General features: G+C 42.2%; 1 protein-coding gene across 4 annotated transcripts in view; it reads right to left on the reverse strand.

Moving 5' to 3' along the window:
- The window catches only part of DUSP16 (dual specificity phosphatase 16), a 98,253-nt gene that overhangs the window by 16,464 nt on the left and 67,389 nt on the right, over positions 1 to 14,400 (reverse strand). For all 4 annotated transcript variants that reach the window (XM_005290082.5, XM_005290086.5, XM_065570330.1 and 1 more), the window contains one exon: positions 5,440 to 5,603. In XM_005290082.5, coding sequence (XP_005290139.2) covers positions 5,440 to 5,603 — 164 coding nt within the window. The remainder of the gene's footprint in view (positions 1 to 5,439; positions 5,604 to 14,400) is intronic.

Genomic DNA, 14,400 nt, shown 5'->3' on the forward strand with positions numbered 1-14,400 from the left:
CACACATGTTGAAATCTGACTATGGCAGAAATGTAGGGGCTAATCTGAGCTGTGCACAGAAAGTGGCATGGGTTGGGAATGGGGTCTGGCAGAGGTGGGCGTGATATTTTTACGTTTGAGTCAAGGTTGCTTGACTCCCATCAATGCAAATGCTAAAAAAAAGCAAGACCACGCACAGTTCACATATCTCCGAGCTCATCCTGAATAACCAACATAAAGCCTTATCTCTGGCCATAAACACAGTGCAACAGTGTAGAAATCAGCTATGAATACTGTAAAAAACAAAACAAAACACACAACCAAATTTAGATCACTAAAAATAATACAGATCACCAACTCACATAAGTTCTCCTAAATGTTACAGGAATGCTGCTGCCATTTGCAGTTTGACAGTGTACCTCACTTTCACACGCCCGTACAAAATCACACACAGAACCACACTCAATGTAATTTACGAAAGCCACACCGGGGGGGGGGGGGGGGGAACGAATTTATCGCCAACAACCATTGCTGGAGTTTGAGACAAATTGAGACAGTTTGTTCAGGATGAGGGAAGAGATATACGAGCTGTGGAAGGGGAACTGATGAGTGAATGTAGATGGGGCGTTGAATGGCTTCTTTCTTAGCTTTTTCATATGGTGCTGGTGGGCCACTCACTCTACGAACCTCAACTCAAACTTAAAGATTTTTGGTGAGGAACCGATTATGCAAATTGGAATGGAGAGGATGGCATAAAACAAAGCATTCCATGCGTATGTGTGTTTGAGTAAAAAAAAAAAAAAAAAAAAAAAAAAAAGAGTTAATGCTCATCTTTGGGACTAGGTCTAAAGAAAGAAGTTACGATTCCTTGTGTTTGGGATATCAATCATTCACAGAGCTGCAGACTATAATGTAATAACCAGAACAGTGACTTCATTGTAAGGCACCCAAGAGGAAGAAATGAATTATGATGGGAGGAAGATCCAGAAATCCTAATACTAACAACTATGTGAAAAGGAGGTAAATGCTCTTTTATCAAGTTATTTACATTTTGTGACTTGTTTAATCTTAAAATTAATGACTACCCTAAAATGCCATGTTTTTCCAGGACACAAAAGCCAGGTCTAGAAAAACAAAATAGTTTTGTAAGGAGCAAAGCAAAAGGTTTTACAGTCACTTATATAAAATGTGACTATGAAATATACATGAGCCTGAGCAACTCTTGCTTACACCTGAAAACACGGACTATAAAAAACTTGTACGTTATATGCCATCCTTCGAAAGACACACAATCAGGTAAGCGTATGCCCAAAATGTAGGTTGTGTCCTTACACAAAATTTTAAGATTAACAAAAACAGAGTGTGCGTGGATCTAAATATTCCCTTGTAACATTTTTGCAAATACTCAACTTTGTCTTAAATGTTTTGAGACCCAGAAAGTGGAACTGACTAGTCAATTTTCATTATCCAAAAATACAGAAAGTGAATAGTATAAATGGTTAATAAGAACCTGACTTTACAAATGTTTATACCCAACTTTGCTTGCATGCACAGTCTGACTGATTTCAATGGTCTACTCATATGAGTAAAGATAAATGCCTAAATATTTCCAGTGCCAGGCCTCAAGTACTAAATTCATAATGGGTACACAAAAAGCATTTCTGAACTTTGTGCCTATTTAAATATTAAAAAGGCTATCCAATACAAAATCCTAAAATAGAAATAGGTGTTCTCTTCAAATATTTGTTTTAAAAAAATTGTAAAGTCAATAAAGTGAACATGTAAAGAATCCCTGGGACTTTGTAAAGAAGTTGCAAATTTTTATGACTAACAAAAATTGAAACCACACATTTCTGCATGCCTTACCTTTACATAAGTGATACTATTTACCAATTATACATATGAATCAGAAACGTTGTGAATATTGTTTTAATTGGTCTAGGTTGGGGATTACTGGTAACTTCAGATTGCAAGGTACAAAAAACTTCTGCAACAGGATAAAATGTTTAGTTTCTCCCAGGAGTCTCACATAAGACTGCAGAGGACAACACTCAGCAAGCTTGCCAAATGATGTGTCAGAGACTCCTCCAGCCCCATAAACTAAACTGAATCATCTACAGGCTCCAATATCCACAGCTGAATCTTATGGCAGATTTATAATTCATTTTGCAGAATATTTTGGATCAGTTTCAGTGATGTGGAGATCAGTTCGTCTGGGTAGGATTGCTCACAACACAGACAATCGATGATCAGAGAGCACTTAGAAGGCAAAAGCAAGGACAATAGAGATCTGTGAATTTTATAGAATTTGGGATTTCCCTGCAGAATTGCCCACATATTTTACTGCACTTTCCACAATTTAAAAACATGAACAAGAAGCCTATCTTCTCATCCTAGTAAGGGCCTTGTTTTGTAACCTGAAGCAGCAGAGACAGAAGCCGAGTTGTCAGTTGGGGCATGCAATCCTAATGGCTGCCTCAGCGAAAGTTCTTCTGCCACTTGTCACTAAGTTTGGTTCCCTTCCTTCCTTCCAGCAGCGAGTCCTCACTTTCATCCCTTTGGAACATTTAAAAATGATCAGTCTCTTCTAGATTGCTCTCCTTATAAGCACACTCAACAGTCATATCCTGGCACTAGAGAAAGTCTGTGAAAGTGGCCAGTTGATCTAGGCAATCAAGCATTGGAGGTTCTTATCACTGTGAGCCCTCTTCCAACCTGTTCACTGGAACGTAGTACCTCACATGTCCCTCACTGTTGGTACTAGCAGACTGCCAGAAAACTGAGGTTCTCAGGAAAGCTAAATGAAGAAGGCTGTTGGCATCTCCCACCAAAGAGAAGGAAAGTCTCTTTCTGCTGCTAAATCACCTAGGAAGGTGTCAATGGGATTCCAGACGCAGAGATCTTCCTTTTGCTCTCTCAGCTACATAGACAAGGCAGAAAAGGCTACAGATATTCAAGGTGAAAGCCTTGGTACAGACTTGCCAGAAGAGGCAAGTCACCAGGACAATAAGCAGAGGGCCATCAATACCCTTAAAACTACCTACTTACTGCAGTGTAAGCCCCATCAGAGATGTCTAGCTCACAACAGGAGTCTTCCACCTTTTGTTGAGAGAGAGAGAGAGAGAGAGAGACGGACGGACAGAGACGGAGTGGAAGGACAATGTATGATGGACAAATAGGTCTGAGATCATAAGATGCAGCTTTGCCCTGGAACTGAGAAGAAACCCAAAAGACAGGTTCCTAGTTTCTGTCAGAACTTCTAGCAAACTGATAAATGAAGAAATTAATAATCTATTCAGGACTAGGACAGAAGAACCAACTGGGGGGAAAGAGATTCTGTAGACTTTATTCTACCTTTTATGTGGCTCTCCAAAGGAAATGGAAAGTGGATAGTGATTATAGACCTGAATTCCCTCAACAGATAGATGAAGAAATGCAGGATTTGATGGAATTCTAGGGTCCCACTCTAGCTCTAGTCATGGACAACTGAAGGACTTTTATCAGTCTAGCAGCCACATACCTTTACATCAAGATCAGAAATTCTCATTTCATGTTCCCCTGCTTCTGCTGAACAAAGAGACACACCCAGGGCTCTCACAGACAACCCCTCCACTCTGAAAGGATTCATTCCCCTTCCCCCACACCCATTTCTCACCAAAGTTCACCCAAGCTTTGTCCTTGAAGATTACACATACAACTGTGCAAGTACTCTCCTCCCTTTACAGGCATTGAATTTACTGTAAGTGTGGAAAAGAGCTTCTTTTTCCCCCTCCAAGATTATTCACTGGCTAGGGGCCACTTAGGCATAACAAATAGCAAAGCCTTTAGTGCCTCAGAACCAGATGGATAACATGAGAGCAAGAGTTCGGTCCCTCATCCTGAATGCAGGGACCTTGATCAGGAACCTGGTGGGGCTGCTGAGCAGGACTTTGTCATGTCTGGACATGACCCTCCTTGGGGACCATTGTGTATTTAAAATAATCAGAATAGAAAATAAAGCCTCTTGGAGAAGTTCTATGGGTTTGTGGCAAGGGAAAAAAGAAAATCTTTGATTTGTACTGTCTTGGGGCCACTAAGAATATACATGCTAAGAAAAATGATAAATTGCTCAGACATCCACCAAAAATAAGTCAGATCTAAACTGCTGGCTTGTTGCACAGTAAAATATCTGCAAGTTTTAAAAGAAATATCTCAAGTGAATACAATTGCCATGGACTATCCTCCATATTGGCTGCTTTCTTTATGTGCTGTGGAAAAAAGTAACTAGTAAATTGCCTATACTGCAAGGACTCCATTAAAATAATGGATCTAAAAATCCATGAACAATACCTTATTAAAAACAGACTGGAAAGCAGAGAGAAACAGAAGGAACTGGAAAGAATCTAATTATGGTAAAGGGATCTGAATGTGATAGAATTACAGGCCTGTTAAGACTGGAACAAGAAATGTCTTCACACACAAGTTTTTACATGCATACGAAACTGGACATTCCCTACTTGGGTGAAGAGCTAACATGTTAGGGAGAGTGAAAAAAAACCCCTTTTGTGGGTCTTAGATAGTTCTCACAGCTCAGTATTTAAACACCTTGTAAATAGCAGCTGTCAACTGGGAATAAACTGGAATTTTGAGAAAGAGGGAAGGTTTCCCCCCCCCCCCCCTTCATTTCAACATTAAAAAAAAAGTTATTACCTGGTGAGGTGACATGAGGGCTGAAGCATGAGCCAGGGATGTAGATAGTTTATGTATGCACATAGGGCAATAGAAATTAGATATTGAGGAAGCTTTTAGATAAATCACGAGCCCAGGCCCCTGCAAGAACAACATTTAGTTCTCCCACAGACGATGTAATTGGCTATTTTAAAGACACTGCAGAACTGCTGATTTTAGGAAAGCAGCCAAGGAACAGCGATCTAATTAAACTTATTTATACTTGTGATCAGTGTTTTACCATGATTACAGTGCTATAGTACGGATGAATTTAAAAGGCCCAATGGACTGTCCAAGACTTTATATTTTAGAAGATGTTTCAAACAGATTTTTCCTAGCGCTTATAGAAAATACATGAAATAACACAATTTTTTTTGTCCTGTACTTGCCATCAGCACCCTTGTGTTCATGACTTGTATGTTTGCCAGAAGAACTAGTTGGAGCCACACATGAAGCTAGTTCAACTTCTGCAGTGACAGATGATTAATTTCCCGTTGGTTGGTAGATTGCTGAAATAGGTATCACATAGCTGATTGAGGTTGAGGTTAAGCCCACACAAGGCTGTCAATTGCATTTACTCAAGGTATTTTGCAGTTGTACTGCTGTAACATCACAATACACTCACAAAACACTGAGATGCAATTATTTCAGAAAGCATGATCTGTATATATTTTTGTTTTGTTTTTAAGCAACTCTTTTCACTCCTGAAAACTACACATCCATGGCCGTAAATAATAATTTCAAAGTACCCACCTTGTTGAGGACATCTCGCTGGCAACCAAGGTAAAGATGAGGCAGGATTCTGGTTGGACCAATGTTGGAGACAGGTAAGCAAGGTTGAGAAATACAAGTAGGGACTAGAACAGATTTTCCTTCACAGAGGCCAGGGAAGCAGCCGGAGAATTCAGCAAACCCACCTAAGAAAAGCAAAAACCCGAGTTTCAGTTCAGTGGGGAGAGTGCAAGTCAAAGCCATGTATAAGGATTTTAGTGTACCCCAGTATCAATTCTCAACACACAAAAATAATCTGGGGGTGGGGGGCAGTGATGGGATGCAGCTGGAAAACCCTAAAAGCAAGTTAATAAAGCTGCACGTGTGTCTTTTCCACAGCTGCTGTGACTGCCAAGTCCAGTATATAATCCAGCACAGAGTCTTGCCTCATATGCCCCCCACCAATTATATGAAGATCTAAAAGAATCCTGAAATGTTTCTTCTCTTCATTACCTCAAAACTTGAGGTACCTCTCGATTCTCAACATTTACTTGTGGAATGGAGACAACAAAAAATAGCCCCCAAAAAGATATCCGATCACCTAGAATTAGCAATGACATTGTCCCTTTCCCCTTGAGCCAAGGCTTTATAATTCACTGCAATCGCTCTCACAGCAATGGAAAGGAGAAGGATGTGTCATCGGTACAGGGTTTTTAAAAGTGTTAAAATGCATTGTTAGCTGAATGAACACTGAGTGCAGAATTTTTCCATTATCCTAGCCTTGTGCCCCAACAAAAAAATTCAGCCAGTCTCCCTGTAGACCTCACATTTCAAAGCTGCAACAAGTAGAAACTTCTTCTCAGTCTCTTCCTTTTTTTTTTTTTTTAAATAAAGTAAAAATCTAGATTCTGGGATTCCCCTGGCAGATGGTCAGTAAAAGTAACAAGAATCTTGACTAAGTGGTCCCTCATTCATTCTGGTTAATGCTTTAGATTCTCTGCACATTATGGCTACCCTAGTATTTTTATTAAAGTTTTCCCCTCATTGCATTATCACATACGTAGACTGGCTGCTAGTGTTTTAACCACAGTATTGTTTAAGTCTGCTCAAAAAAGTTCTAACCAACACTAGGTCTAAAACTCCAGTGGTTACCACTGACCTGTCTACACTAGCATTCCCACCATTCATGTAGCTCTGCTGGTAGGAAATATGAAGATAAATGCTAGTGCAGACAAGGTTAAGACTGTTAGCCACAAACATGTAAGCACAGTCAAGATCTATTCCTTTCTCCTGTGTGGGCAGGAGAACTGTGTTAGTGTTAAAAAGCCATGCTATATGCTCCATCTGCACTGGCCTTACAAAGTTTAAAAATCATGCTTCAACATAGTTGTTGGCAAACATGTGCTAGCAAAATCTAGCTAGCTAGCATGCTGGAAACCAAATTAAACTAAAGCATGGGCTTTTTACTCTCATGCCTCATGAACAATTTATATATTACCATTAAAAAAGTACCTGGCCACTTATTCAGTACACCTGTTTATTTGCCAATGCTATATCAAAGTTAGACAGTAAGTATGATACAAATCAAGATAAGAGAGAAGTCTCCTTTTATTATGTTAGGAATAGAGTATTAGCCAAAGATCTCAATCAATCAGTCTTCAATAACTGAGCACTAAACATTAGTCTCCAAAATATTATTCCTTATGCCAAACGACTTGCCGGTAACAAGCCCAGCTGAAGAGAGGTTTACATTAGAAGAGTTTCATTGATGGTATTCTCTTAGAGCTTGTCTGCACTGGCAAGTTTCTGCGCAGTAAAGCAGCTTTTTGCGCTCAAACTGCAGACGTGTGTCCACACTGCCAAGCCACTTTGTGCGCAGAAACTCCTCTGTTGCAGCGCTGCAAAAAAAAAAAAAAAAAAAAAAAAACCACAAACACCTGGATGAGAGTCATAAGGCTATTTGCGCAGAGGCTCCAGCGCTCTATTGCCAGTGTAGACACTTGATTGCTGTAATTGGCCTCCAGAGTTGTCCCATAATGCCTCAAGTGGCCGCTTGGCTCATTGTTTTGAACTCAGCTGCCCTGGAGACATGCGCTCCTCCCGTTTCTGACAGCTGTTGTGTGCTGTGTTGATCTGCTCCAGGACACAAAGCAAACCATTAATGTGGAATGCTTGTGCTGTTGAACACAGAGGCAGGTGTCTGTGTCTGTCTGTGTGAGAGACAGAAACTTGCCAGTATATACACACAGTTAGCTTCCAGCAGCAAGTTCAGGTCACGAGTGGACGAGGAAAATAATTCAGTCATCCACTTGGAGTGCAGGGAAGAAAAGAATAGCATTCATGGTTTCAGTGTGTTCAAGAGTTCCTATTAGTTAGGCTCCCATCCCAGAGAATTCATATTTTACTCTACATCATTTCCATTCTGGAGAAGAGAGATTAATTGTCCTTTGATAAATATGTTGAGCAATGCATTATGGATTAATTGAGGCCCTTTCCAAATAATTTACACAGTTGTGTAAAGTCTACCGGATATTGCTTCAACTTTTCCCTTTTATGAAAAGAGATCCTTGAATATTTAGTCACTTATGTAGCAGGTCAAGACTTTTAGATGTCGCTGATTTAAGATGTTGTAGGGCCAGAGTCCTAGCAGCCCATCTGAAAGGAGAAGGAAGATTAAACAGAGTCAAACTATCTATCATCTTCTATTTCAGTTACTAATGATTTGAGATTTCTTCCACCCGACCCCACTCAGAAAAGCTTCTTTGCTTTTTGAAGTCTGACTCAGCACAAGGACTGTTGGTAGTAGGAAAGTGACTTACCTTCATTACAGGAAAGTAGAACAAAATGAAGAAAATAAATAAATAAATAAAAAGACAGACCACAAAGCTGAAGGAGTGAAAGTGTCTTTTCCAATACTTTTTGGATCAGTTTTATCTCTACATGTACGTAGCAGCAAAAGACTAATATCCTAATGGTTAGAGATGAGGGAGGGGGGAAGAGAGTGGGCCATAGAGATCACCTCCTGTTGGCATAAAATTGCTTGCTACAGTTGATTTTGTAGACCTTTGTCCAGGCTCATTTTAAAATGATTCAGGAACTGATGCTTCCAACACCTGCTCTGGGATACTATTCCCAAGTCTAACAGAGCTCACTGTTAGGAAGATGCCCTCACCCTCGCATCAAGATTCCACTGACATTCTGTTAATTGACTCTCCCTACACCCAGTCTCATGTCAGAGACCTTTCAATTCCTTTAAATGTTTTCCTAATTCTTGTATTGTACATCACTCTGCCTGTCTTGTCCCACTGGCATCAATGATAGTGTGGAGTCTACATACCTCATCACAGGCTAACTAAGAAAGCGTTAAGGAGAGTCTGTGGGCCCAATCAGCCCCGCCTTGTTACATGTGTGAAGTGCCAAGCCTGGAGGGAGGAGTTAAAAGAGGAAGAGTCCAGCCCAGTAGAAGCTGACTGGGAGAGGACCTCTTAGGCTAGCTTCATGAAGCAAGGCCCAGCTGGGGCCGGAGCCAAACCAGAGCCTCTAAAGTCTCAGAGCCTCCTGAGGGCAGGCAGGCCTGTTGCAGGACCTTTATGTTTCTTTTGTTTCCCTGACCTAGCTTGGTTCCCATTTTGGGGATGATCTGCAGAAGAGAGTCAGCCTAGGAATATGCTGTGAGAAGAGCCTTGCTGTGTCCTATGGTCGGAAGCAGCCAAGGGATACAGAAGAGAGGGTCTGAAGAAACAGTCTTTATCTGTTTCCTGGTCTGGAATCCAGAGCAGAGTGTGGGCCTGGGCTCCCCTCTGGGCCCACCGAAGGCAGTGGTGCAAAGACCGTGGAGGCAGCTGCTGGAAGACCCACAAAGCCTGAAGTTGGGCTGAAGCTCAAGGGCTGCCAAAGAAGAAGCCACTATGTCCTGCCCAGCAATGAGGCGGCGTGCCTGTGGTGAGTACACTTCCACAGAGCCACTGCCTTCAAAGGGTGTGAGAGCCAATCCTTATTTCTTAATTACTTGGTCTACTTTTAATATGCCACACTCCTTTCAGAGCCAGATGCAACATCTTAATGAATGTGTCTTTAGTTCCCTTCCGTTAAATACCTTCTATTATTTCTTCCCCACAACAACAGCCATTGTCCACACAAACACAGCCTCAATAAAGTAAAAATATTGACAGATGTCACTAGGAAATGCAACAATTTCAGTTCAGGCTTTCTGATCCAAATAAATAGCATAGTATCCGGAACTTGAAACAACAACATCTATCTGTACCATAACTCTAGTTTCACTCCTACATTGCAGCTTAAATTCCAGCCCAAAGACCTGGCATTGTCCATACTTTTGTTAGCTAATGTTTGACATCAGAAATACTGAATCACGATACTGAACTTTTACATAAAAATGTTCTGATAGTGAAAAAGTATCCCATCTTGTTTCAAGTATCTTTGGCTGTAAAGATTGGTTGTGTTCCATACTAGAGTACCTGCAGGCTGAAAACTAGCATGGCCCTATATAAGCATCTTCCTACGCAAGAACAGAGCTTTAGTTAATGATACCGTTACAGCAAGACAATAGGTAGTAACTGGAAAAGTAACTTACTGGGAAAGAGATTGTGTGTGTGTGTGGGGGGGGGGGTGTCTCCACTTTCATAACACGTGCAGGGCTAGCATTACAATGAGGTGAACTGAAGCGGCTGCCTCAGGTGCCAGACTGGAGGGGGGGCACCACTACAACCCAGAGTGTAGAAAATTGTGTCTGCTACTGGTGCATATGTATTCTCTCTGCTCTAGATGCACAGAGATGGTGGAGTGCTGTGCTGGAGGAAGGAGGGCACAAGTGACATAACAGGCAGGCAGGAGAAAAGGTGAGAGGGAATAACAGAAAGCAGCAGGAGCTGCAAGGAGAGAGAGGAGGAGGAGCCTCTTATGTACCTCTCTAGCACCTCCAGAAGCCTGGACTGATTAACACCAGCTTCTCAGGGAGCTTCCTGTTTCCTGCTGCTTCCCTGAACCCACTTGAGGAGAACAGGCAGGCAACTGAAGTAGTAGGAGCCAGTTAGACCCTTAAGACACTGATATCTTCCCTCATTCAGGCCCTGCTACCAGCCTGCTTATTTGTCCCCTTCAATTGAGTGTTGAGAGCCACTAGAGCTGGCACAGAATAGCAGTCATGAATGAAAGAAGAAAACGCCCCTCTGGGGCAGCATTCAGAAAAAGAAAGAAAGCAAAGGAAGCTTTTCTATTTAAGCAGGAAGGAGCTCTCCTGAGATACATAGACACAAATGTTCACGGTGAGCCTTCCGGCCCCAGTGAGGATGTGAGTGGTGAGTAGATGCCTGGTCTTCCAGTTAGTCAGAGCGCAGGTGGCCTGGCAGCTACTACAGCATCCATATCTCCATCTCAAATGGATGTAACCATGCACATTCCTGAAGAAAAGTGTAGATCAGAGAAGCGTGTGGTGGAGGCGCAAGAAACAGCTGCTGCTGAGTTTAGTTTCCTAAGTCTAGATGATCCAGGACTGTGGATCCACTGGAGCAGTAGCCTGAGGGACTTCCTTGTACCTCATGGGCCACAGCAAGTGAAAAACTTCATGTTCCCCAAAGACAATGAAAATAGAAGTTTCCATCCAACACATTACTGGCGTGAAATCCCCAATAGTGACAAAGTGGAGAGGCCATGGCTTATGTACTCAAAACCCCAGAATGCTGCATACTGTTTTTGTTGCAAAACTCTTCCAGTCTAATGTTCCAGCCACATTGGGTTCTACAGGAACAAAAGACTGGAAAAATCTGGCTAGAAATCTGGAATGCTATGAGAAGGCAGTAAATCACCAGAGAGTATTCCATAGGTGGAAAGAGCTTGAGATGATACTAAGGTTAAAGGCCACCATAGATGATCAGCATCAAGAGAAGATTGCATCAGTCTCTTTACTGGCAAAATGTTCTGAAAAGGCTCATTGCCATTGTGAGAATGCTTGCTACCCAAAACCTAGCACTGCGTGGCACTTCAGATCAGCTGTATGCCAAACAATGGAAACTTCCTTAACATTGTGGAGCTGATGGCTGAGTTTGATGCTGTACTCCAGGAGCATCTAAGAAGAGCCACCACCCAAGAAATGTGCACACCACTACAGTAACGCTTCACTTAAAGTCGTCCCGGTTGTTTCGTTGCTGATCAATTAGGGAACATGCTCGTTTAAAGTTGTGCAATGCTCCCTTCTAACGTCGTTTGGCAGCTGCCTGCTTTGTCCACTGCTTGCAGGAAGAGCAGCCTGTTGCAGCTAGCTGATGGGGGCTTGGAACCAGGGTGGACCAGCAGCCCCTCTCCCCCCTCCCTCATCAGCTCCCCGCTCCCCTAAGTTCCCTGTGCAGCAGCTGCCTGCAGTTCAGCTGTGTCCCTCCCACCACTGCCATGTGCTGCTCCCCGAGACTCCTGCTTGCTGTGCCGGGAAAGAAGAGGGGGGCTAATGTCAGGGTGTCCCCCATCTCTCTGCTCTGTATCCTGCTTCCCCATCTTCCATAGAGCAGGGGGGACACGCCAAGGCTGCGGTCTCAGCAAGCTGATCTAATTAACAAGACAGTGTACTTAAGGGAAATGTGCATATCTCCCTCCTTTCCTGTGGTCTTGCAGAGTGAGAGAGTTAACCCTTGAGGGCTCAGGCAATTGCTAGTTCATCATTTAGTAGTAAGGGAAATATCCCACCCTCTGACTCCTCCACATCAACCAAGCTTCACAATCATCATCACTGTGTACCGGTATTAAATTGTTTGTTTAAAACTTACTGTGTGTGTGCGCGCACACACACACACACACACACACACACCCCTCTACCCCGATATAACACAAATTCAGATAGAATGTGGTAAAGCAGTGCTCCGGAGGGGCGGGGCTGCGCACTCCGGCGGATCAAAGCAAGCTTGATATAACGCGGTTTCACCTATAGCACGGTAAGATTTTTTGGCTCCTGAGGACAGCATTATATCAAAGTAGAGGTGTATATAATATAGTCTTGTCTGGTGAAAAAAAAAATTTCCCTGGATCCAAATTGGGAAGATAGACAATGCCATAGTTGCCATTATGGAAGATAATGCTATGACAGGAACTGTTCGTGAGAACACAGTGGCAGAGGGAAATGGAATCACCAGAAACATACATAACTTCAAATTTCTGTGTGGCTTAGTGTTGTGGCATGACATACTGTTTGAAATAAATGTTGTAAGCAAGAGACGCCAAGGTGTTGACCTTGATATATCTGGAGCAATGGAACAACTGGACAAAACAAAGTCATACCTACAGTCTTAATGGTCAGATGAGGGATTTCAAAACTTTCTGAAGAGTGCACAGAAGTTGGCAGAGGAACTTCACACTGATGCTATTTTCCCACCCATTCAAGAGTCACCAAAGAAGACATTTTGATTATGAGGCATGGGATAATCCCATAAGAGACCCCAAACAACAATTCAAACTTGAATTCTTTAACCAGGTGCTAGCTTGTGCAATACAGTCAATTGAAGAATGTTTCATGCAGCTCAAGGAACACAGCAGTATATTTGGGATGTTGTATGATATTCCAAAACTCCTCACTATACCTGAAGGAGACCTACACCAGCAATGCAGGGCACCAGAGACAGTGTTAACACATGATGACATGCATGATATTGATGCGAGTGATTTAGGTGATGAACTGAAAGCCCTTTCAAGATACACTTCAGCAGGATCAACTCCAAAGGCTGTTCTGGCATATATGTGCACAAATAAGATGACCACCCACCAAATGCTTTTGATGCTCTGCGCATACTTCTAACACTTCCTGTAACAGTTGCCAGTGGAGAATGCAGCTTCTCCAAGCTGAAGTTAATAAAAACACATCTACGCTCCACAATGACACAGGAGAGGCTGGTCGGCCTTGCAATCATCTCAATAGAGCATGAGCTGGCCCAGACTGTGCACCTTCAGGAAGCAGTTCAAATCTTTGCAACCAAGAAGGGATGGAAAGCACCACTTTGATTATTCAAACAGATAAAAATCCCAGTGTTTACTATGCAGACAAGAAAAGTTAACTTTCAAATGCCTGAACAGCAAATGTAAGTGTTGTTCAAAAATTTTAAGTTAGGCATTTTAAGTTGTTAGTTCTCCTTTATTGGGGCAGGTAGCAGAGCAGTACTATGAGAGGAGTAGAACAGGAAGAAGGCAAAATTGAGACCTTGCAAAGTTTTGGCCCAAGCGAGGAGGCATGGGGGCATCATTTGAGCTTCCTGCCTCAGGTGCCAAAATGTTGTGGGCCAGCCCTGAATGTGTGCATCACCTTTATGCCAAGGCAAACTTAATCTTTAAATCATCTCCATAACTATTTCAATTGGAACTAGGCTACTGGCAAGATCAGATTTGCAGCACCCTGCTGTTTGTTTTAGGAAGAGAAAATGTGCTTTTCTTTTGGCACTCATTTCTAAACAACACCCACTCTCTACTACCACTCCAGCCCTTGCAAATAGTAAATCAATCACATGGGCATGTTGAAACTGTAGCAAGAAGATCTACAGGTCATTAACAAAGCTAGTAGTTTAACAAAGTTTCACTGAAAAGCTTTTGATCAACTTAACTGGGCCTAGGTCCTAACCTCCTAGGCAAGTTTTGGTAAATCTCAGTTCACCTTCTAGCTAAGGGTGCCTAAACCACAAGGGTAATCCTCGGTTTGAAATATCTGGCAAGCTATTCTTTGTAGCCCTAGCAATCAGGGCAACTGCCAAATGCACAAAGGACTGAAATTAGAGAGACTGAAAAAGTCAAGAAGAACTTTGAAATATTTGTTTTTAAATAGCATTACTGAGCCATTCAGGTTCTTCCATGCTTTATTGTGAAATTGGAATCAAACAACAAAACAAAGCCTCTTTTATTTGTTTTAAAACTATCGGGGGGGGGGGGGGGAGGGAGGGGAGTTGCAAGGGGGTAGAATTTCCTAGAAGTATAAACTGTGTGCCATTTTCATTCTCTTTTCAAAACACAACCAAC

The sequence above is a fragment of the Chrysemys picta genome, chromosome 1 (genome assembly GCF_011386835.1).
Source record: "Chrysemys picta bellii isolate R12L10 chromosome 1, ASM1138683v2, whole genome shotgun sequence".
NCBI lineage: Eukaryota > Metazoa > Chordata > Testudines > Emydidae > Chrysemys > Chrysemys picta.